This window comes from Rhinopithecus roxellana, chromosome 5 (genome assembly GCF_007565055.1).
Source record: "Rhinopithecus roxellana isolate Shanxi Qingling chromosome 5, ASM756505v1, whole genome shotgun sequence".
In the NCBI taxonomy this organism is placed as follows: Eukaryota; Metazoa; Chordata; class Mammalia; order Primates; family Cercopithecidae; genus Rhinopithecus; species Rhinopithecus roxellana.
In genome coordinates this window covers 82385534-82410776 of record NC_044553.1, presented here as the reverse complement: position 1 = coordinate 82410776, position 25243 = coordinate 82385534, and the positions used below count along the sequence as shown (strand labels likewise).

At 40.4% G+C, this 25243-nt stretch overlaps 2 protein-coding genes and 1 pseudogene across 2 annotated transcripts; all 3 read right to left on the bottom strand.

The window, feature by feature from the left end:
- Window positions 1-5575: 5575 nt before the first annotated feature.
- LOC104681170 lies at window positions 5576-8861 on the bottom strand (annotated as a pseudogene).
- Window positions 8862-13437: 4576 nt separating this feature from the next.
- LOC115897490 (disintegrin and metalloproteinase domain-containing protein 20-like) lies at window positions 13438-16146 on the bottom strand. Its single transcript, XM_030930385.1, has one exon. The coding sequence runs from the start codon at window positions 15769-15771 to the stop codon at window positions 13543-13545; it is 2229 nt and encodes a 742-aa protein (XP_030786245.1). The 5' UTR covers window positions 15772-16146; the 3' UTR covers window positions 13438-13542.
- Window positions 16147-20329: 4183 nt separating this feature from the next.
- Window positions 20330-23343, bottom strand: LOC104659650 (disintegrin and metalloproteinase domain-containing protein 20-like). Its single transcript, XM_030929837.1, has one exon. The coding sequence runs from the start codon at window positions 22665-22667 to the stop codon at window positions 20439-20441; it is 2229 nt and encodes a 742-aa protein (XP_030785697.1). The 5' UTR covers window positions 22668-23343; the 3' UTR covers window positions 20330-20438.
- Window positions 23344-25243: the final 1900 nt, after the last annotated feature.

Below are 25243 nucleotides of genomic sequence, written 5' to 3'. Positions count from 1 at the left end.
TTCTCTCAATAAAGGTTAAATGTTATATCTTCGTAGAAGCATTCCTTATGAAATGGTAAGTGTTCCACTTGTGTGCCTGTCACTTTGTGGTTACCCCTTTATGGTTTGATGTCCTCTAGGAATAGAGATGGAGAGGGTCCAACAATGTGCTAGCAAAAAGAAGCAGAGGACAGCTACTGGAGCCACACAAGGAGAGAGGAGTGAACCAAGAATGCAATCTGGTTAAATCAGAGAAAGCACCACATGTTGTAAGTGTACACATCCATAGGGAGACAAAAGATAGCTGCTCCAGTTTATTGATTCTTTTTTGAAAGGCTTTATGGTAAAAAAACCATTGAAGTTGATTAAAATAAAATTTGTCAGCCTAATGTTCTTTTATATTTGCTGAGTTTTGTATTTCTGCTTGAGATTACTTTGAAATAATCCATTGTTTCTGGGATTATGTTGGTTTCAGATTTTATGCTTAATTGTGGAATTTATTTTGCTATAAGGAATGAGATAGGTATCTAATCGTATACTTTTCCAAATGGGTAGCCTGTTGTCCTGATACACTTCATAGAATAAATCCTTTATCACTGCTTTGCTGGTAAGTTGGTATCCTGTATTGTATTTTAAAGTTAATTTGTTAGAGTCACCTTATTTTACTTGTAAATTTTTACAAGAAGCAGTGCACTTTGCAATATTCTTATTTTAAGAAAAGCTGCATAGTTATTTTATATTCACTGAGTTAATTAGAGCTGTATCAGTCAATTATATCAGGATTGGTGGGTAGAATTAACCTGTTTATAACAAGCATAGAGTCTTACCTCCTGTTTTAATTTGGATTGCCCAAAAAGCAGACTCAGAGACAGGATTTAAGTGGAGTTAGTTTTCTGGGGAAGCACAAAACAGGGTAGACTAATGAATAGGTTTTCTCTGTGTACAACTGGAGCCATCCCTGTGCACTTTCTGAGAAGTCATGTGAAACATACCTTTGATTAATACTCCATGGTTCAGGAGAAAGCTGTGAGGAAAAGAATATCTGAGATATAAGCATGTGAAGTGGTAAACTCTCAGAGCATGGAGATTGTCTACTGTGGCTGCAAGTGAACTCAAGTGGGACGAGAAGATGTAGGGTGGGCTTTTAGCATCTACTGTACCCAGGTTCCTTAGAAAACATATGCTGAGGCAAGGATTAAATCTAAATGTTTTACTTGGAAAATACAGTCCTAGGGAAATGAGAGTAAAAGTAAACATATTTGGGGCTGGAAAGTCTGGTACAGCAGATGCTGGTGGTACCTGCCTGTATCCTCTTAGGCTGAACCTTGAGGTTGTCTGTAGCATTGATGACAAGCCCTATACACACTAATGGCTTTCTACTTTACGGGGGTGTGCTCAGTGCACTCATGGAGCAAGCTGGAAACAAGAAGGAGTTAAATCATCTGAAAGCAACTCTGGACCAATGAGAGATGTTGTGTGAATGAGCATGGTAGTTTCCCCAGTCCTCATGGGACTTCTGTGTGGTGTTGGGGTCCAAGACAGGGTGTACATTGGTAGTATAACAGGAACGGGTTCTCTCTACCTTCCCTAAAAAAAAAAAAAAAAAAAAAAAAAAAAAAAAAAAACCCAAACAAACAAACAAAAAAACCCAAAACCCTTTTCTTTTCTTCACAAAGTCCTCTTTGTTCTTTGAGCACTTATTGAAAAAGCTGACTGGAGACTATCTCAGTCTATTCAGTTCTCCCTCTGATCCTCCACTATGGACTTTCTTTCAAACTGTGTCTTATTGTTATTAACCCTTACTGTTTTCTTAACAGTTTAGGCACAGAACTAACATTGCTTTGCACGAGTTTTCCAAACCCTGCCCACGTGAACTAAGCCATCTGATTGCTGGTATATCAGCATCTAGATTATACAAAATTATCTGAACTTATTTTCATTCCTGCTGATGCAAGTGCCTGGTGGGTGAAGTCCGGAGCACGGACGCCTGACAAGGTATGGCTTCCATGAAAAGAAACAACGTCACACTACCTCTCTTTTTGGTGAGTTGGACACCTGTGTAGAAGGTTGAAGAATGTTGTTTCTTTAGGTAAAGATATTAGAAGGGGATTTTTCCCTTTGTACTGAAAGCAGAGATGATGCAGGATCTTTCACAGGTAACTTTCTAAGGCAGTAGCACAATCAAACCCTGTGACTTGATGCCACAGATGGCATATAAGCCTCTCACGAAGGTCATAAATGGTCCTGACACTCTTATGGTACAAACACTTGCCACATCACCAGGTGTTATGGATGGCCCAGAAGTCAGCCCTGTGCAACTTGGATTTGCTCACTTGCTCTCCTCAGTAGACTGATAGGCACCAAAGATTACATGGTGATAGCATGGTGAGTATTCAAAAAATGTGGAATAACATGGCCAGGTGACAAAATCAAGCCCTATAGCTGCCAAAACCAAACTAAAGATCTCGTATATCTGATATTGTGCAATCTGTTCTGCTCCTATGGACTGACAGGGACACATACAGATTCACCAGTGCCAATATGACAGAAGACCAGGCACAACAAACCCCAATCTGTTGGGTCACAAATTTGACTCTGATATTATTTGTGAACCACACTGGTCTTTTTATCTTGCGTGGTGACAAGGTCTATGAAGGGTTCTCACCTACATGCTCAGAATGATGGAGACTCAGATACCTAATGCCTTTGTCACCAGGTACTCCTCCTTCAGTGCCAGCCAAATTATAAACTTGGGCTCCTTTGTTTATAAAGTAGTGTCACACAAGCATACTAAATGAGATGTTACAGAAAATCCCCTTATATGTCACAATTCTAAGTTCCTTTCCATGCTGAGATCCATTTTCCCAGGCTTTGGAACTTATGAGAGGGAAAGGGCAATTCTCAATGTTTCCATGGTAATAGAACAGGAGTCAGTATTACTATGCAAGCACTGAGAAGACTCCAATCAGAAGTTAACAGTTTAGCCTCTGTTGTACTTCAGAATCACCATGTCCTGGATAGAATGACAGCCCAAGAAGGAGGAGCTTGTGCAATCATTGGTGAGGAACACTCCTTATATGTAAACCACCAGGGACAAATAGAATCTAATCTGAACTTTTTGAAAGACAAGATAAACACTCTTCATCATATAAATGAAGCTAAACCATTCAATTGGCCTGACCCATTGTCAGGGATAGGAGACTGGTTGAATGGAGTATGGGTAATTGTGTTTAGATTGTGCTTTTCTGCTTATTAATTCTCCTTCTGATCTGTGTTCTTCTCTCCCATTGCAGATCCCTTGCCACTCAGCTGCTAACACAACTCTTCTCTCCACAAATACCAACTCAGCTTTTAATTTGAAACTGTTAGGGAAGTTTCAGACAGGGAAAATAAAGGAGTTAAAAGTGTGCCACTCTAAAATATGCCACATTAGTGTATTGATTACTTCAAGCTCAAAGCACTTTGGAAACTGTAGTTCCAGAAGTGACTATCTGACCTGCCTTTTCCTGCATATAGCAAGCCATAAAACTTCCATGGAGAAAGATGCCTTCCCTGTGCCAGGACAAGAAAATAACCGTATCCCCAGGTTTGGAAATTTTTGCTGCAGTAGACGTGTACAAATAAACTAAAGTAACTCTTATCTCCCACTAGCTTTATAACTCCTCCTTGACACTCCACCCAATAGATCTCCTAGTGACTTCCCTGGAATTCACTGTCCCTAGCTTAGATCTTTTTGTGTCATGGCCCCAGTCCCTGTTGGATGGGACAAAGGGGGACGAACGTGGGAATAAAGACAAACACAAAAGAGTATATTTGGATGATGGGGTCAAGGGGCTCCTTGCTTCTAGTGAACAAGGGCCCTGAGTTTCTAGCTTCCTTCATATTTATTGAGAAAAGGAGATAGGGAGAAGGAGGTGGTTGTCAGTAGGCTGCTTGACTCGGTGCAGGCCTGCACGACTGCATTCTCTGAACAGTAGTCTTCAGATGTTCCAGGAGATAACCTCAAGGAGAACGGTACCAGGGAGTGATTGCACTCAGCGTACCTTCTGGCGACTGTGAGTTTGCCCACATCCTGCGTTCATGATAAACAGTTTGTTGTTTGATCATATAGCCTCCAGTGGAATGCTGAGTAGGTTACAACCCACAGGCTTTTGGCTCTCTACACTTTTGTCTTGTCATTTCTTCACAAATTTATTGTTCTTTTTCTAGTATAAAAACTTTCTGCTTTGACCATTATTTTGGGTCTTTTCACTCTTGAAAAGATATCCATGTATATGAATTCTCCAGGGGCACACAAACAGGTAGCCATAGTGGCAGAGATAGAGGTACATTGGGCTCAATAGCATGGACTCCCACTTGCCAAGGGAGTTAAGACACTTCTGTCATGAATGTCCAACTTGCCAGTGACACAGATCAAGGCTGAGTTTCTGGGAAGGTGCTATTCTTCAAGGAAACCAAACAGTGAATTAGTGAGACATTGACTACTTTGTGCCCCTTTTATCCTGGGAGGGCCAGCGATTAGTTCACACAAGAAAATATACATATTCTAGTTATGATACTGTCTACAGAGCTTGAGCCAGCACCACTACTGTGGGCATATGGACTGTAAGATCTTTAAGCATGGAGTCTCATACAACTTGGCATATGAATAGAGGATTCATTCACCTCTTTAGTGTATGAGGTGCTGGAATGGTACATAGCAATGAATTATATTGTTTGTATCATATATTCAATATTTAGGTAGCATCTATTCTCCTAAAGTGCTTAGAATGGCCTGCAGAAGGCAGAGCCAGAGTGCCAGCTCAGAAACAATATTCTGAAAGAATTGAGTGCCAGCCTTCACAATGCATTGTGTATATTAAGTCAGAGATTCCTACATGGTGTTGTATATGCAATAGAAAGAATATATGGGGCCCAGAGCCAAGGAAGAGAAGCCGGATGGCCTCACTTATCATCACACTTGATGATCCACTGATCTGCTTCCCTCCCTGCAACTACCTGTTCTCTAGGCAGGTCTTGGTCCACAAAGAGAATGCATCTTTGCCAGAGGACCCAGCATAAGTTCCATAGACCTGCAAGCTGCCCTCAGGGCATCTGGGACATCTTCTGTTCAAGGACCCGCAGATAAAAAGAAGAGTCATTCTGGCAGGAGTAACTGACCCTGAAGAGCAGGGGAAGGTAAGGCTGCTGAGCCCCAGTAGAGGCATGGAGGGTTATATGGAGAAACTAGGGGATTCACTTGGGAGCCACTTGGAACCACCCAATGCAATGGTAACTGCGAATAGATATGTGCAGCAGTGTTGATCTCCTGGGATGAAGGTGCAAAAGATTTAAAACAAACATTATAGCAAGTGCTCTGGGTCCTCCCTGACTCCCACTTTGTCCTTTTTATTTTTCCTTCTTCTCTTTATTTTTTTAAGTTAAAACAAAATTAATGTTATAAAGATGGGGTCTTGCTATGTTGCCCAAGCTGGTCTCAAAGTCCTGGGCTCAAGTATTCCTCCCACCTTGGCCTCCCAAAGTGCAAGGATTATAGGCATGAACAACCATGCCCAGCGCCCTGTCCCAACCCCTTTTTAAAAAAACTATATACCTCTCACAGCCCATGGCTATCCAAAAACCCACAAGGTTTGTAAAGACAGTTCTCAGAATTATTGTTCTGTTGGTTATTAGACTCCAAAGAAGGTACAAGTAAATACGAATAGTCTCCATCTATGGTCTTGGTTAAGGTGAACACTGGTGCTAAAATGGAAAGGACAAGGACAGCTACTCAGAACGTTCCCATCTTGTAAAAACCTTGACCCTGCTTCACTTGTGACATCGCCTGGTTTTCAGGTACTCCCTCATGTAGTTCAACTGAATAAAGCCTTTAACTCTATGTGAGTCACTTTAAAAAACTTATATAATATATATATTTAATAATTTTGTGTTGTTACTTGGAATAGTTTTGTACAAAACGCCAACACTGCCCAGTTTTGTGCCAAAGACAGCATTATCAAAGAACCCTAATTTCCCTGGGTGGAGAGGTAAGCCCTGCTCTTGGTATCTGATTCTTTTTTTCCCTCATTTTTATTTTTGTTCTTGATTTCCAACTTTTATTTTAAGGTCAGCAGTAGAGGTGCAGGATAGGCTATGCAGGTTCGTTACATAGGTAAACACTGCCATGGCAGTTTGCTGCACACATCGTCCCATCACCTGACTTTCTTTCATAGCATGGTGGTTGCATGCTTTGACTTTTTTCTAGGTACCCTTTTGTCAGACTGAAGTCAGCATTTTCCTTCCATCTTTCAGAGTTCTTTAGATGAGCAGAGAGTTTAGGCAACTTCCCTAAGGTGGGGCAAGACTCTTCTATTATCTCAAATTTCTTCTACTACAGAAACTCCTATTCAACCCAAACACCTGGTCAGATCTGTGTAGACATACGGTCTGGTGCAATGTCAATCAATCTGTTAAATTCTTAAGTGGCGTGATTTCATCAGGTATAAATTTGAACTGGAGTGTCTTTGGTTACTTGGGGCATGTCAAGCTTGGGCATTTTTGTGTCACCTTAGAAGAAAAGGGTAGCAAAATAGCTGACACTCCACAAATAACTTACTTTATTTGTTATGAAGAAACCAAGAAAAGAAATATTTTGAACAATCTGTAATCTTGAGTCCTGTTTTTTTTTTTTTTTTGAGACGGAGTCTCGCTCTGTCACCCAGTATAGAGTGCAGTGGCTGGATCTCAGCTCACTGCAAGCTCCACCTCCTGGGCTCACTCCATTCTCCTGCCTCAGCCTCCCGAGTAGCTGGGACCACAGGCGCCCGCCACCTCGCCCAGCTAATTTTTTTGTATTTTTAGTACAGACGGGGTTTCACTGTGTTAGCCAGGATGGTCTCAATCTCCTGACCTCGTGATCCACCCGTCTCGGCCTCCCAAAGTGCTGGGATTACAGGCTTGAGCCACTGCGCCCGGCCTAAAATGCAGGTCTTGATAAAAAGTACAATTGTGTTCAAGACAGTAGCTCCCTGGGCCACAGGTTGCACCATCCACTACCAGTCCCATTTCTGGCAAGTCTGTCCCCTGGTGTGCTTCATAGCCAAAGCATTTTTCTTCTTTTATGTCGTGTACTAATATACTACCAAATGTAGTGTGCTCACCTCCACCGGGCTCGCTGACACCACTACAGCGCAACATTCCACAGAAAACATCATCTTGTTCACATGGAAAAGGTTTACTTCCCCCTCACCGAAGAATAACCCCACAATTTGCAAATCAGTCACCAACCCTATTCAATTGTTGATAGCATGCTGGGGAGCCATCTTTCACTTGGTAGCCAAAAAGGGCTTGACACTGCATATCACGGTCACTGCAGTTTCCTCTTACACAAACAGATACTGCTGAACATGGGGTTCCATCCTGGACATAGACGTCATTTGGACACTCTTCCTTTTTCCCATCACAGTATTCTGGTAGATCACATATGCCACCCAAGTCTCTGCAAACCACTCCAGGGGCAGCATATTTACACCCACGGCAGCAAAGTCCTGTATTGCAAACACTGCCAAGAGAAAGGATACAAGAGGTCTCACAACATCTATCATTGGCACAATCTTTAAGGGAGCCACAGTCACATTCTTCCCTCTGATTTTTGATCTTGTCCCCACTATGAGCAGCTACATAAGGAAAATTAGTGTATGGAATATTTGGTTCACTCAAACAAGGATCCCATTTATTCAACCTGTGTTGGATCTTCTTGTAAGAACAATTGCTCATCATATCATTAAGATCAGGAACAGGAGCCATGAGACAGTTGGTTCGTCTAAAACAACAACAACCAGCAGAATCATGTGTCAAGCCCAAGTTATGACCTAGTGCATGCGCTGTTAAACATGCCCCCCTAAATAAGTGATACCTCATTAAATACACAAAACATTGCTCCCCAGTTGGGGTTGCATATTCTATCAAAGCTGGTATAACAGTCCCGGTTTTCAAGTCGATATGCTGTAAAAACAACTGAGGTATCATGTTTAATTTGTGAAAACAATTTATAATATTTCCACACACCAAACTCTCTTATAGCAGTTCCGACAGGCCTCTGATAAAACCTTACTACATCCTTTTGATTCCATATGCACAAAATACGTACATAGAGATTTAAATAAACTGGTTTGAAAATGGTATGTATGATGCTGTTAATAATCACTACATTCTGTATTATGTGTGACACATTAGGGTTCCGCTTGAATAATCCATTAGTAACCGTGTAGTGAATTTTCAAGTTTTTTTCTGTGATGCCTCCACAAATAAACGTGGCCTGCTCTGGGAGTTTCAGACAGTGTTAACTTTTCAGATTCTTGATCTCTCTCTTCCCCTTCAGTCTTACATCTACTAGCCTCTCCCGGTCTTTCTTCTGACACAAGCAGAGATACTACATGCTCAAATTTGGAAGAAGCCTCCAGGGGTTTGATTTCGTAAGTCAAGTCATCCACCTGCAGCATGCCACACAGCCCTCCATGGCAGGTGTCCAATGTGGCCACAGACCCAGGAACCCCTTCCAGGTAGCAGTCATAGTAACAGTCTCGCAGGACAAAAGGGTAGTTCTCCTGCATGGCCCCCTGGTCATTATCAGTAAAAACAGGTAAATGTCTGGGCATCATGTTCTTCTTGAGATTCATGTGAATCACGTGTCTTCGGCCCCGGAAACGCATGCTGTAAGAGAGTTGGTCTGGCATCTCAACTCCACGCCTCCTGTGGGGCACTTTCCTGGGGATCACAATTTCTGAGGAAGTAAAGCGCCATCCTGGTGGGTCATGAAAACAATAGACCTGGGACAAGAGTGCCCAGAGGACAGGCAGCCAGAGAGCACCTGTCAAGGGGTCCTGGACCCAGGCAGGTCCCATGAATAAGGGAACCTTTGACCAAAGAAAATGCAATCAAATGGGAGGCACAAAGAGGATTCCTCAGTCTTCAGCCTTCTCCTCAGGGCAGTTATGAGGAAAGCAGAGTGAGTCTGCAGGCTTGGCACCCCCTGATAGGTGAGTGGGAAGGGTTAGGCTGTTACATAACAATGGTGTGCTCATCAGGGGAGGCTGTTTTCAGTGAGCTGGAGACCTAGGCCAGGGGGTCAAAGGAAGAGGAAAAAAATGGCAGGAATTGAGAATAGCGGCATATAACTGAGCTGAAATGTCCCTTGTCCCCTAAGGGAAGTCATAAGTGGAGTTTGATGAGTAAGTGGGTTTGATACAAGTTTAGGACACTTAAGGACTTTTTTCTCAAGCCTAAATGAGGGAAGGACTCAACATGTAATTAAAAGAGGGAAGCGTATCCAATGATAAGGAAAGTGGAAACTTCTCCTTAAAAGAATTTTGAATGCTGCAATAAACATACGTGTATATGTGCCTTTATAGTATAATGATTTATAATCCTTTGGGTATATACCCAGTAATGGGATTGCTGGGTCGAATGGTATTTCTGGTTCTAGATCCTTGAGGAATTGCCACACTGTCTTCCACAATGGTTGAACTAACTTACACTCCCACCAACAATGTAAAAGAGTATGAATTTCTCTGCATCCTTTCCAGCATCTGTTGTTTCCAGACTTTTTAATGATCGCCATTCTAACTGGCGTGAGATGGCATCACATTGTGGTTTTGATTGGCATTTCTCTAATGACTAGTGATGTTGAGCATTTTTTTTCATGTTTGTTGCCATATAAATGTCTTCTTTCGAGAATTGTCTGTTCATATCCTTTGCCCTACTTTTGATGGGGTTATATGTTTTTTCCTTGTAAATTTGTTTAAGTTCCTTGTAGATTCTGGATATTAGACCTTTGTCAGATAGATAGATTGCAAAAATTTTCTCTCACTCTGTAGGTTGCCTGTTTACTCTAATGATAGTTTCTTTTGCTGAGCAGAAGCTCTTTAGTTTAATTAGATCCCATTTGTCAATTTTGGCTTTTGTTGCCATTGCTTTTGTGATGAACAACTTCAGCAAAGTCTCAGGGTACAAAATCAATGTGCAAAAATCACAAGCATTCCAATACACCAAAAATAGACAAGCATAGAGCCAAATCATGAGTGAATTCTCATTCACAATGGCTACAAAGAAAATAAAATACCTAGGAATACAACTTACAAGGGACCTGAAGTCCTCTTCGAAGAGAACTACAAACCACTGCTCAAGGAAAGAAGAGAGGACACAACCAAATGAAAAAAAAACTTCCATGCTCATGGATAGGAAGAATCAATATTGTGAAAACGGCCATACTGCCCAAAGCAATTTAGACATTCAATGCTATTCCTATCAAACTACCATTGACTTTCTCCACGGAACTAGAGAAAGTTACTTTAAATTTCATATGGAACCAAAAAAGAGCCCATATAGTCAAGACAATCCTAATCAAAAAGAACAAAGCAGCAGACATGACTCTACCTGCCTTCAAACTACAGTACAAGGCGACAGTGACGAAAGCAGCATGATACTGGCACCAAAACAGATATATAGACCAACGGAACAGAACAGAGGCCTCAGAAATAACACCACACATCTACAACCATCTGATCTTTGACAAACCTGACAAAAACAAGCAATGGGGAAAGGATTCCTTATTTAATAAGTGGTGCTGGGAAAACTGGTTAGCCATGACAGTAGATTTCTCATCAGAAAAGATGGAAGTGAGAAGGAAGTGGCACAACATTTTTCAAGTACTGAAAGGAAAGAGCTATCAACCATGAATTTTATATCATGTGAAACTGTCCTTCAGGAATGAACAGGAAATAAAGACATTCTGAAAGGAAGGAGAACTACAAGAGTTTGCAGCTAGCGGATCTACTGTTAAAGATTGGCCAAAGGACACCGTCGAAAGTAGTTTGGAGATTTCTCAAAGAATTAGAAAGAGAACTTCCATTCAACTGAGCAATCCTGTTACTGGGTATATACCAAAGAAAAACAAATTGTTCTATCAAAAAGACACATGCACCTGTATGTTCATTGCAGCACTATTCACAATAGCAAAGACATAGAACCAATCTAGGTGCCCAACAATGGTGGATTAGATAAAGAAAATGTGGTACATCCACACCATGGAATACTATAGAGCCATACAAAGAATGAAATCATGCCTTTGCAGTAACATAGATGCAGCTTGACACGATGTGTATCTGTGTCCCCACCCAAATCTCATGTTGAATTGTAATCCCCAGCGTTGGAGGTGGGGCATGGTGAGAGGTGATTGAATCATGGGGATAGTCCTTCATGAATGGTTTAGCATCATCTTCTCAGGTAATGGTGAGTGAGTTCTCATGAGATCTGTTTGTTTAAAAGTGCATAGCACCTCCCCCTTCACTCTCTTTGTCCGTCCTTCTCCAGCCATATGAAGCGATGGCTTCCCCTTCACCTTCTGCCATGATTGTAAGTTTCCTGAGATCTCACCTGAAGCCAAGCAGATGCCAGCATCATGCTTCCTGCATTGCCTGCAGAACTGAGTCAATTACCTTCTTTTCTTTATAAATTACCCAGTCTCAGGGATTTCTTTACAGCAGTGTGCAAATGTACAAATACACAGCTGGAGGTAACAGAAAACCAAAAACCAAATACAAATAAGAAATAGCTATAACAAATAGAAATAAATAATGAAATGGAAGACGTAAGCATTAACAATAATTACTTTACATGTAAATGATCTTAATACACCAATCTAAAGACAGAGAGAAGCAGAGTGGGTAAATAAACATGCCACAACACTACGCTGCGTATAAAAAATTCACTTCAAATCTAATCAAATAGGCTGAATGTAAAAGAATTGAAAAAGATTTACCATGCAAACATTGATTTTAAAAAAGCAGCAGTGGCTACATACTTTTACACACAAATGAGTACAAATATAACTGAGGCAATCTGAGTATGCCCAGTAAATTGTATTGATGTCAACAACCTAGTTATGTTATTGTACTACAGTTTAATAACTATATTTTGCTTCCATTGGGAGAAACTAGGTAAAAGCTATATGAGATCTCTCTATTATTTTTATAAGTATGTATAATTATCTCAATGAAATTTTCAACTGAAAATTTGAATGAGTAGTTTAAAATCTTCCTAAAAGGAAAACAAGCTTTGATGGTTTTATAAGCTAAACCTAACGGTCAAGAAATAAATAACTCCAATGTTGTATCATTGAACATTCTTCAATTCATTTTAAGAGATGGTATAATCATGACACTCAAATCTAAGAAAGAGGGCATAAGAAAGAAAATTATAGCTTGCTCTCAATCGTGACCATGGATTTAAAAATCCTACACAAAATAATACAAAAAATTAGCCGGGCATGGTGGTGGGCGCCTGTAGTCCCAGCCTCTTGGCAGGCTGAGGCAGGAGAATGGCATGAACCTGGGAGGTGGAGCTTGCAGTGAGCAGAGATTGCACCACTGCATTCCAGCCTGGGTGACAGAGTGAGACTCCATCTTAAAAAAGAAAATCCTGCACAAAATATTAAGTCAGATTTAGCAATGTATAAAAAAGATAGTATATTACAACCAAGTTGAATTTATTTTAGTAATGCAACATTGTTGCAACATTTGAATATCAATCAATATAATTCAGTACATTAAAGACTAAGGAAGAAAGACTATATAATCAGATCCAATAATGCAATTATTTGGCTAAAATCCAACATCTATTCATGACTAAAATAAAAAACAACCATTAGCAAACTAAAATGAACCTACAACAAACATCATACTTATCTGTGCAACAATGTAGCATTCTCTTTAAGATTTATTACAAGACACAGATTATGTATTACCACTGTTGAAATTCAAGGTGCCTATGACACAAAGATTTTTAAAATCTTCCTACCATGTAAGTGCCAAAGTAGCCTCTTATGCTTATTTGTTTAACACTAACAATAAAATGGACAAATAACAAACATCTCAAATGTAACCAATCAGAAAAAGACCTTAAGGCTGGGTGCGGTGGCTAACGCCTGTAATTCCAGCTCTTTGGGAGGCCAAGGCAGGTGAATCACTTGAGGCCAGGAGTTTGAGACCAGTCTGGCCAACATGGTGAAACCCTCTCTCTCCTAAAAATACAAAAATTAGTCAGGCGTGGTGGTGTGTGCCTGTAATCCCAGCTACTCAGGAGCCTGAAGCGGGAAAATTGCTTGAACTCAGGAGGCAGAGGTTGCAGTGAGCCAAGATTGCACCACTGCATTCCAGCCTGGCAGCCTGGGCGCCAGAGTGAGACCCTGTCTCAAAAATAAGAAAAAGAAAAAGACCTTAAGAGTGTTAAAGCAAAGCAAATGTATATTAGTGCAAACAGGATTTGCCACAGGGGTATGTAGAAAACATTAGACCCCAAATCTTAAATGAGTACAAGTCCTCTTGTTAGTGAATCTAGGAGTTTCTGCCATCATCTGTAGAAGTATTGAAAATATGACCAGACATGAAATGTTAAGTAAATTTAAACACACAGACCCTTTTAAAATTGCCAAGTGATTTTATTTCAAGATGACATCAGAATTGCTAAAAGATGATCTAATTGTCAGAGTGACTATTGATTATATCTCCCAGTAAGTGTCAATGTCATTTACTCCATTGTGTTGTCTCCTTCCCTTTCTCTTCCATAAAAATGTAATGCTTGTGAAAAGCCACCAAAGAGAAGCGAAACCAGAAAAAGGATGTAACGAGTAAATATTAAAAGTAGTGCTCGGTTTGTATTCACAAGTACACTGCTGGCAATACGATATTGTTTGTCAGGTGGAGGGCCACTATCTATACTACCTCCTGTTCCTCTCAGTTCACATGTTGGTGGTTGCCACCCAAACACACAATGACAATGTTTTTTGTTGTTACATACTCCTTTGTAATTGCATGTTTTAAGATCACACTCAAAATGCAGGTCTTGATAAAAAGTACAATTGTGTTCAAGACAGTAGCTCCCTGGGCCACAGGTTGCACCATCCACTACCAGCCCCATTTCTGGCAAGTCTGTCCCCTGGTGTGCTTCATAGCCAAAGCATTTTTCTTCTTTTATGTCGCGTACTAATATACTACGAAATGTAGTGTGCTCACCTCCACCGGGAATCTCGCTGACACCACTACAGTGCAACATTCCACAAAAAACATCATCTTCTTCACATGGAAAAGGTTTACTTCCCCCTCGCCGTAGAATAACCCCACAGTTTCCAAATCGGTCACCAATCCTATTCAATTGTTGATAGCATGCTGGGGAGCCATCTTTCACTTGGTAGCCAAAAAGGGCTTGACACTGCATATCACGGTCACTGCAGTTTCCTCTTACACAAACAGATACTGCTGAACATGGAGTTCCATCCTGGACATAGACGTCATTTGGACACTCTTCCTTTTTCCCATCACAGTATTCTGGTAGATCACATATGCCACCCAAGTCTCTGCAAACCACTCCAGGGGCAGCATATTTACACTCATGGCAGCAAAGTCCTGTATTGCAAACACTGCCAAGAGAAAGGATACAAGAGGTCTCACAACATCTATCATTGGCACAATCTTTAAGGGAGCCACAGTCACATTCTTCCCTCTGATTTTTGATCTTGTCTCCACAACGATCAGCTACATAAGGAAAATTAGTGTATGGAACATTTGGTTCACTCAAACAAGGATCCCATTTATTCAACCTGTTTTGCATCTTCTCATAAGAACAATTGCTCATCATATCATTAAGATCAGGAACAGGAGCCATGAGACAGTTGGTTCGTCGAAAACAATAACAACCAGCAGAATCATGTGGCAAGCCCAAGTTATGACCTAGTGCATGCGCTGTTAGACATGCCCCCCTAAATAAGTGATACCTCATTAAATACACAAACATTGCTCCCCAGTTGGGGTTGCATATTCCATCAAAGTTGGCATAACAGTCCCGGTTTTCAAGTCGATATGCTGTAAAAACAACTGAGGTATCATGTTTAATTTTTGTATACCATTTAAAATATTTCCACACACCAAAATCTCTTACAGCCTTTCCGACAGGCATCTGATAAAACCGTACTAAATCCCTTTGATTCCATATGCACAAAACACGTATATAAACATTTAAATAAACTGGTTTGAAAATGGTATGTATGATACTGTTAATAATCACTACATTCTCTATTATGTGTGACACATTAGGGTTCCGCTTGAATAATCCATTAGTAACCGTGTAGTGAATTTTCAAGTTTTTTCTGTGATGCCTCCACAAATAAACGTGGCCTGCTCTGGGAGTTTCAGCCAGTTTTACCTTTTCAGATTCTTGATCTCTCTCTTCCCCTTCAGTCTTACATCTACTAGCCTCTCCCGGTCTTTCTTCTGACACAAGCAGAGATACTACATGCTCAAATTTGGAAGAAGCCTCCAGGGGTTTGATTTCGTAAGTCAAGTCATCCACCTGCAGCATGCCACGCAGCCCTCCATGGCAGGTGTCCAATGTGGCCACAGACCCAGGAACCCCTTCCAGGTAACAGTCATAGTAACAGTCTCGCGGGACAAAAGGGTAGTTCTCCTGCATGGCCCCCTGGTCATTATCAGTAAAAACAGGTAAATGTCTGGGCATCATGTTCGTCTTGAGATTCATGTGAATCACGTGTCTTCGGCCCCGGAAACGCATGCTGTAAGAGAGTTGGTCTGGCATCTCAACTCCACGCCTCCTGTGGGGCACTTTCCTGGGGATCACAATTTCTGAGGAAGTAAAGCGCCATCCTGGTGGGTCATGAAAACAATAGACCTGGGACAAGAGTGCCCAGAGGACAGGCAGCCAGAGAGCACCTGTCAAGGGGTCCTGGACCCAGGCAGGTCCCATGAATAAGGGAACCTTTGACCAAAGAAAATGCAATCAAATGGGAGGCACAAAGAGGATTCCTCAGTCTTCAGCCTTCTCCTCAGGGCAGTTATGAGGAAAGCAGAGTGAGTCTGCAGGCTTGGCAACCCCCTGATAGGTGAGTGGGAAGGGTTAGGCTGTTACATAACAATGGTGTGCTCATCAGGGGAGGCTGTTTTCAGTGAGCTGGAGACCTAGGCCAGGGGGTCAAAGGAAGAGGAAAAAAATGGCAGGAATTGAGAATAGCAGCATATAACTGAGCTGAAATGTCCCTTGTCCCCTAAGGGAAGTCATGAGTGGGGTATGATGAGTAAGTGGGTTTGATGCAAGTTTAGGACACTTAAGGACACTTTTCTCAAGCCTAAATGAGGGAAGGACTCAACATGTAATTAAAAGGGGGAAGCGTATCCAACGATAAGGAAAGTGGAAACTTCTCCTTAAAAGAATTTTGAATGCTGCAATAAACATACGTGTATATGTGCCTTTATAGTATAATGATTTATAATCCTTTGGGTATATACCCAGTAATGGGATTGCTGGGTCGAATGGTATTTCGAATGAATTGCCACACTGTCTTCCACAATGGTTGAACTAACTTACACTCCCACCAACAATGTAAAAGAGTATCAATTTCTCTGAGTCCTTTCCAGCATCTGTTGTTTCCAGACTTTTTAATGATCGCCATTCTAACTGGTGTGAGATGGCATCTCATTGTGGTTTTGATTGGCATTCCTCTAATGACTAGTGATGATGAGCTTTTTTTTTCATGTTTGTTGTCCGTATAAATGTCTTCTTTCGAGAATTGTCTGTTCATATCCTTTGCCCTACTTTTGATGGGGTTATATGTTTTTTCCTTGTAAATTTGTTTAAGTTCCTTGTAGATTCTGGATATTAGACCTTTGTCAGATAGATAGATTGCAAAAATTTTCTCTCACTCTGTAGGTTGCCTGTTTACTCTAATGATAGTTTCTTTTGCTGAGCAGAAGCTCTTTAGTTTAATTAGATCCCATTTGTCAATTTTGGCTTTTGTTGCCATTGCTTTTGTGATGAACAACTTCAGCAAAGTCTCAGGGTACAAAATCAATGTGCAAAAATCACAAGCATTCCAATACACCAAAAATAGACAAGCATAGAGCCAAATCATGAGTGAATTCTCATTCACAATGGCTACAAAGAAAATAAAATACCTAGGAATACAACCTACAAGGGACCTGAAGTCGTCTTCGAGGAGAACCGCAAACCACTGCTCAAGGAAAGAAGAGAGGACACAACCAAATGAAAAAAAAACTTCCATGCTCATGGATAGGAAGAATCAATATTGTGAAAACGGCCATACTGCCCAAAGCAATTTAGACATTCAATGCTATTCCTATCAAACTACCATTGACTTTCTCCACGGAACTAGAGAAAGTTACTTTAAATTTCATATGGAACCAAAAAAGAGCCCATATAGTCAAGACAATCCTAATCAAAAAGAACAAAGCAGCAGACATGACTCTACCTGCCTTCAAACTACAGTACAAGGCTACAGTGACGAAAGCAGCATGATACTGGCACCAAAACAGATATATAGACCAATGGAACAGAACAGAGGCCTCAGAAATAACACCACACATCTACAACCATCTGATCTTTGACAAACCTGACAAAAACAAGCAATGGGGAAAGGATTCCTTATTTAATAAATAGTGCTGGGAAAACTAGTTAGCCATGACAGTAGATTTCTCATCAGAAAACATGGAAGTGAGAAGGAAGTGGCACAACATTTTTCAAGTACTGAAAGAAAAGAGCTATCAACCATGAATTTTATATCATGTGAAACTGTCCTTCAGGAATGAACAGGAAATAAAGACATTCTGAGAGGAAGGAGAACTACAAGAGTTTGCAGCTAGCGGATCTACTGTTAAAGATTGGCCAAAGGACACCGTGGAAAGTAGTTTGGAGATTTCTCAAAGAATTAGAAAGAGAACTTCCATTCAACTGAGCAATCCCATTACTGGGTATATACCAAAGAAAAATAAATTGTTCTATCAAAAAGACACATGCACCTGTATGTTCATTGCAGCACTATTCACAATAGCAAAGACATAGAACCAATCTAGGTGCCCAACAATGGTGGATTAGATAAAGAAAATGTGGTACATCCACACCATGGAATACTATAGAGCCATACAAAGAATGAAATCATGCCTTTGCAGTAACATAGATGCAGCTCGACACGATGTGTATCTGTGTCCCCACCCAAATCTCATGTTGAATTGTAATCCCCAGCGTTGGAGGTGGGGCATGGTGAGAGATGATTGAATCATGGGGATAGTCCTTCATGAATGGTTTAGCATCATCTTCTCAGGTAATGGTGAGTGAGTTCTCATGAGATCTGTTTGTTTAAAAGTGCATAGCACCTCCCCCTTCACTCTCTGTCCATCCTTCTCCAGCCATATGAAGTGATGGCTTCCCCTTCACCTTCTGTCATGATTGTAAGTTTCCTGAGATCTCACCTGAAGCCAAGCAGATGCCAGCATCATGCTTCCTGTATTGCCTGCAGAACTGAGTCAATTACTTTCTTTTCTTTATAAATTACCCAGTCTCAGGGATTTCTTTACAGCAGTGTGCAAATGTACAAATACACAGCTGGAGGTAACAGAAAACCAAAAACCAAATACAAATAAGAAATAGCTATAACAAATAGAAATAAATAATGAAATGGAAGACGTAAGCATTAACAATAATTAACTTATATGTAAATGATCTTAATATACCAATCTAAAGACAGAGAGAAGCAGAGTGGGTAAATAAACATGACACAACACTATACTGTGTATAAAAAATTCACTTCAAATCTAATCAAATAGGCTGAATGTAAAAGAATTGAAAAAGATTTGCCATGCAAACATTGATTTTAAAAAAGCAGGAGTGGCTACATACTTTCACACACAAATGAGTACAAATATAACTGAGGCAATCTGAGTATGCCCAGTAAATTGTATTGATGCCAACAACCTAGTTATGTTATTGTACTACAGTTTAATAACTATATTTTGCTTCCATTGGGAGAAACTAGGTAAAAGCTATATGAGATCTCTCTATTATTTTTATAGGTATGTATAATTATCTCAATGAAATTTTCAATTGAAAATTTGAATGAGTAGTTTAAAATCTTCCTAAAAGGAAAACAAGCTTTGATGGTTTTATAAGCTAAACCTAACGGTCAAGAAATAAATAACTCCAATGTTGTATCATTGAACATTCTTCAATTCATTTTAAGAGATGGTATAATCATGACACTCAAATCTAAGAAAGAGGGCATAAGAAAGAAAATTATAGCTTGCTCTCAATCGTGACCATGGATTTAAAAATCCTACACAAAATAATACAAAAAATTAGCCGGGCATGGTGGTGGGCGCCTGTAGTCCCAGCCTCTTGGCAGGCTGAGGCAGGAGAATGGCATGAACCTGGGAGGTGGAGCTTGCAGTGAGCAGAGATTGCACCACTGCATTCCAGCCTGGGTGACAGAGTGAGACTCCATCTTAAAAAAGAAAATCCTGCACAAAATATTAAGTCAGATTTAGCAATGTACAAAAAAGATAGTATATTACAACCAAGTTGAATTTATTTTAGTAATGCAACATTGTTGCAACATTTGAATATCAATCAATATAATTCAGTACATTAAAGATTAAGGAAGAAAGACTATATAATCAGATCCAATAACGCAATTTCTTGGCTAAAATCCAACATCTATTCATGACTAAAATAAAAAACAACCATTAGCAAACTAAAATGAACCTACAACAAACATCATACTTATCTGTGCAACAATGTAGCATTCTCTTTAAGATTTATTACAAGATACAGATTATGTATTACCACTGTTGAAATTCAAGGTGCCTATGACACAAAGATTTTTAAAATCTTCCTACCGTATAAGTGCCAAGGTAGCCTCTTATGCTTATTTGTTTAACACTAACAATAAAATGGACAAATAACAAACATCTCAAATGTAACCAATCAGAAAAAGACCTTAAGGCTGGGTGCGGTGGCTAACACCTGTAATCCCAGCTCTTTGGGAGGCCAAGGCAGGTGAATCACTTGAGGCCAGGAGTTTGAGACCAGTCTGGCCAACATGGTGAAACCCTCTCTCTCCTAAAAATACAAAAATTAGTCAGGCGTGGTGGTGTGTGCCTGTAATCCCAGCTACTCAGGAGCCTGAAGCGGGAAAATTGCTTGAACTCAGGAGGCAGAGGTTGCAGTGAGCCAAGATTGCACCACTGCATTCCAGCCTGGCAGCCTGGGCGCCAGAGTGAGACCCTGTCTCAAAAATAAGAGAAAGAAAAAGACCTTAAGAGTGTTAAAGCAAAGCAAATGTATATTAGTGCAAACAGGATTTGCCACAGGGGTATGTAGAAAACATTAGACCCCAAATCTTAAATGAGTACAAGTCCTCTTGTTAGTGAATCTAGGAGTTTCTGCCATCATCTGTAGAAGTATTGAGAATATGACCAGACATGAAATGTTAAGTAAATTTAAACACACAGACCCCTTTTAAATTGCCAAGTGATTTTATTTCAAGATGACATCAGAATTGCTAAAAGATGATCTAATTGTCAGAGTGACTATTGATTATATCTCCCAGTAAGTGTCAATGTCATTTACTCCATTGTGTTGTCTCCTTCCCTTTCTCTTCCATAAAAATGTAATGCTTGTGAAAAGCCACCAAAGAGAAGCGAAACCAGAAAAAGGATGTAACGAGTAAATATTAAAAGTAGTACTAGGTTTGTATTCACAAGTATACTGCTGGCAATACGATATTGTTTGTCAGGTGGAGGGCCACTATCTATACTACCTCCTGTTCCTCTCAGTTCACATGTTGGTGGTTGCCACCCAAACACACAATGACAATGATTTTTATTGTTACATACTCCTTTGTAATTGCATGTTTTAAGATCACACTCAAAATGCAGGTCTTGATAAAAAGTACAATTGTGTTTAAGACAGTAGCTCCCTGGGCCACAGGTTGCACCATCCACTACCAGCCCCATTTCTGGCAAGTCTGTCCCCTGGTGTGCTTCATAGCCAAAGCATTTTTCTTCTTGTATGTCGCGTACTAATATACTACGAAATGTAGTGTGCTCACCTCCACCGGGAATCTTGCTGACACTACTACAGTGCAACATTCCACAAAAAACATCATCTTCTTCACATGGAAAAGGTTTACTTCCCCCTCGCTGTCGAATAACCCCACAGTTTCCAAATCGGTCACCAATCCTATTCAATTGTTGATAGCATGCTGGGGAGCCATCTTTCACTTGGTAGCCAAAAAGGGCTTGACACTGCATATCACGGTCACTGCAGTTTCCTCTTACACAAACAGATACTGCTGAACATGGGGTTCCATCCTGGACATAGACGTCATTTGGACACTCTTCCTTTTTCCCATCACAGTATTCCGGTAGATCACATATGCCACCCAAGTCTCTGCAAACCACTCCAGGGGCAGCATATTTACACCCACGGCAGCAAAGTCCTGTATTGCAAACACTGCCAAGAGAAAGGATACAAGAGGTCTCACAACATCTATCATTGGCACAATCTTTAAGGGAGCCACAGTCACATTCTTCCCTCTGATTTTTGATCTTGTCTCCACAACGATCAGCTACATAAGGAAAATTAGTGTATGGAACATTTGGTTCACTCAAACAAGGATCCCATCTATTCAACTTGTTTTGCATATTCTCATAAGAACAATTGCTCATCATATCATTAAGATCAGGAACAGGAGCCATGAGACAGTTGGTTCGTCGAAAACAATAACAACCAGCAGAATCATGTGTCAAGCCCAAGTTATGACCTAGTGTATGCGCTGTTAAACATGCCCCCCTAAATAAGTGATATCTCATTAAATACACAAACATTGCTCCCCAGTTCGGGTTGCATATTCCGTCAAAGCTGGCATAACAGTCCCGGTTTTCAAGTCGAAATGCTGTAAAAACAACGGAGGTATCATGTGGAATTTTGAAATAAAGTGTACGGTATTTCCACAAACCAAACAATTCTACAGCAGTTTTACCCGGCCTCCCAGAAAATTTTACTGCATCCTTTTGATTCCATATGCACAAAACACGTACATAGACATTTAAATAAACTGGTTTGAAAATGGTATGTATGATGCTGTTAATAATCACTACATTCTCTATTATGTGTGACACATTAGGGTTCCGCTTGAATAATCCATTAGTAACCATGTAGTGAATTTTCAAGTTTTTTCTGTGATGCCTCCACAAATAAACGTGGCCTGCTCTGGGAGTTTCAGACAGTGTTAACTTTTCAGATTCTTGATCTCTCTCTTCCCCTTCAGTCTTACATCTACTAGCCTCTCCTGGTCTTTCTTCTGACACAAGCAGAGATACTACATGCTCAAATTTGGAAGAAGCCTCCAGGGGTTTGATTTCGTAAGTCAAGTCATCCACCTGCAGCATGCCACGCAGCCCTCCATGGCAGGTGTCCAATGTGGCCACAGACCCAGGAACCCCTTCCAGGTAGCAGTCATAGTAACAGTCTCGCGGGACAAAAGGGTAGTTCTCCTGCATGGCCCCCTGGTCATTATCAGTAAAAACAGGTAAATGTCTGGGCATCATGTTCTTCTTGAGCTTCATGTGAATCACGTGTCTTCGGCCCCGGAAACGCATGCTGTAAGAGAGTTGGTCTGGCATCTCAACTCCACGCCTCCTGTGGGGCACTTCCCTGGGGATCACAATTTCTGAGGAAGTAAAGCGCCATCCTGGTGGGTCATGAAAACAATAGACCTGGGACAAGAGTGCCCAGAGGACAGGCAGCCAGAGAGCACCTGTCAAGGGGTCCTGAACCCAGGCAGGTCCCATGAATAAGGGAACCTTTGACCAAAGAAAATGCAATCAAATGGGAGGCACAAAGAGGATTCCTCAGTCTTCAGCCTTCTCCTCAGGGCAGTTATGAGGAAAGCAGAGTGAGTCTGCAGGCTTGGCACCCCCTGATAGGTGAGTGGGAAGGGTTAGGCTGTTACATAACAATGGTGTGCTCATCAGGGGAGGCTGTTTTCAGTGAGCTGGAGTCGTAGGTCAGGGGGTCAAAGGAAGAGGAAAAAAATGGCAGGAATTGAGAATAGCAGTGTATAAGTGAGCTGAAATGTCCCTTGTCCTCTAAGGGAAGTCATAAGTGGAGTTTGATGAGTAAGTGGGTTTGATGCAAGTTTAGGACACTTAAGGACATTTTTCTCAAGCCTAAATGAGGGAAAGATTCAACCTGTCATTAAAAGAGTGAAGCGTAATCAATAAGGAAAGTCGAAACTTTTCCTTAAAAGAATTTAGAGGATAGACTTAGAGATTATAGAAATCAAATGGAGTTGAGGATAATGGATGAACTGGAGAGTAAAATGTCATGAGAAAAATTAGGGTGTGTAATTATAATTTCTTATCAAGTTAAACATATACCTACACTATGATCCAGCAATTTCAGTCCTAGGAACTTACCACATAGTCTTGTCTATGAATGTTCATAGCAGCATTATTCATAAATATATTCTACATCTGGAAACCAAGAACTTGTCCTTGATAGGTGAATGGATAAACACACTGATATCTTCATTCATTGAAATACTCCTCTGTTATAACTCGAACAAACTTCTGAAACATGCAAGATCATGGTTGAATTTCAAAGAAATTATGAGACAAGCCAGACCAAATGGAGTAGTTAATGTATGATTTAATTTGTATGAAGTTCTAGGATACTTCAAATTAATCTATGGAAATAGAAATGTAATTATTAGTTTCTAGATGTATGAGCAGGGGAATGGGGCATAAAGGGACCTTTCTGGAAAAATGTAAAGTATCAGTCAAATATATTGATTGCAATGGTGATTTCAAGTAAAAGCTCATCAAGCTGCACCCTTAAAATCTGTGTGTTTTATCATAAGCTAAGGATACCTCAAGAGTTAATTTTCTATAAAGGATTTGACTTCAACTTCTTTCTGACTCAATCCAGAATTAGCACATCATGAAATTATCTTAGAAACCATCTCCCTTTCCTTTTCAAAAATAGTTTTAACATAGAATTGCATGAAAACAGACTCAATTTGGTATAAGGAAGTTACCTAAAGCAGCTTACCTCATTTATTTTTCTCCTCTTATGAATCATACCTTTTAGTTGGGAGGATTTATACAAAGTAATATTTAGAAAAGAAGAATACATTAATATTTAAATGTATTGTGTGCAACATTGAAAGATTTGTTTTAAATTCAGTGCAGTCAAATATTTTAAAAGTACAAGAATGACTTGATCTCAGCCTGAAATAAACTGGCCATAATAAAAGAAACTAATTTCTAAGAAGAAAGTAGTGTAGTAAAAGTAGAAAGAGGAATAAAAGTAATTGTAATGGTAAGAATTATAAAATGTACTAATTTATACATTATATGTATATTAATAATTATTGAAAAATAGGAACAGATAAAAAGGGTTGGGCCCTTTGGGGAGCAGTAATAGCTAGTTTTCCATTTATTATTTGATGTGATGGGAAATTTTGACTGGAATCTGTAAGAGGGGGTGTGACATGAGGGAAGTCATGTTAGAAAGATAATTGGGCTGCTTTTTATATTCAGGTACTGTTTTCACCAAACTGTCAAACCATTTTTGTCCTCTGCTCTCACACTGCAACAACAATCAACACTAAAGAAGACTTCTGTGACCAAAAGTGTTTTTGTTTTTTTTTCCACACACAACAAGCAGCAGATACCAGCTATGTGTCCTTCAAATCAATTCTGACACCATCTACCTGGGTATAGTGTCAGATCCCCCAGGTTGGACGTCCAGTCCCCAGCTTCAGCTACCAGTCACACGTGTAGGCCTCCAGAACTTCTGATCAACAAGTTTCAATTTGGGGTTCCCATGACTCCTTTTTGGAGTTTGGTTAATTTGTCGGAATGGAACTCAGGAAAACACTTATGCTTACCCAGTTATTATAAAGGGTATTATATAGAATACAGAAGAAGAGATGCATAGGGTGACGTATGGTGCAAGAGGCACAGAGCTTTCATGCCCTCCTTGTGCACAATCGTCAATGAGCCCCCACATGTTCAGCTATCCAGAAACTCTCTGAACCCTACCCTTTTGAGTTTTGGGGGAGGCTTCATTACATAGGCATGATTGAGAACCATGTAGAAATGTGACTGGAAAAAGCACACGGTCTAAACCCAGCAAGGCTTGTCTGTTCAGTCTTGGCCTCTGTGTTTACCATTCTTTCTTTAGGATATTGGGCAGGACCCCCTCTGGAATGAGGGTCTGCCCCATAATCAGATTAGTCCTGCCTTGGGTAGGTGAAAAAGGACAGGAAAGGGTCAGAGAAAGAGAGGGATTCCATTTCTTCAGGTCTGTTTCTGAGGCCTAAAGCACTCCAACATTAATTATAACAAAACTATAACAAGGT

Excerpts from the sequence above, each read along its gene's own strand:
- LOC104659650 (XM_030929837.1), bottom strand. The coding sequence starts at position 22,667 with ATGGGACCTGCCTGGGTTCAGGACCCCTTGACAGGTGCTCTCTGGCTG.
- LOC115897490 (XM_030930385.1), bottom strand. The coding sequence starts at position 15,771 with ATGGGACCTGCCTGGGTCCAGGACCCCTTGACAGGTGCTCTCTGGCTG.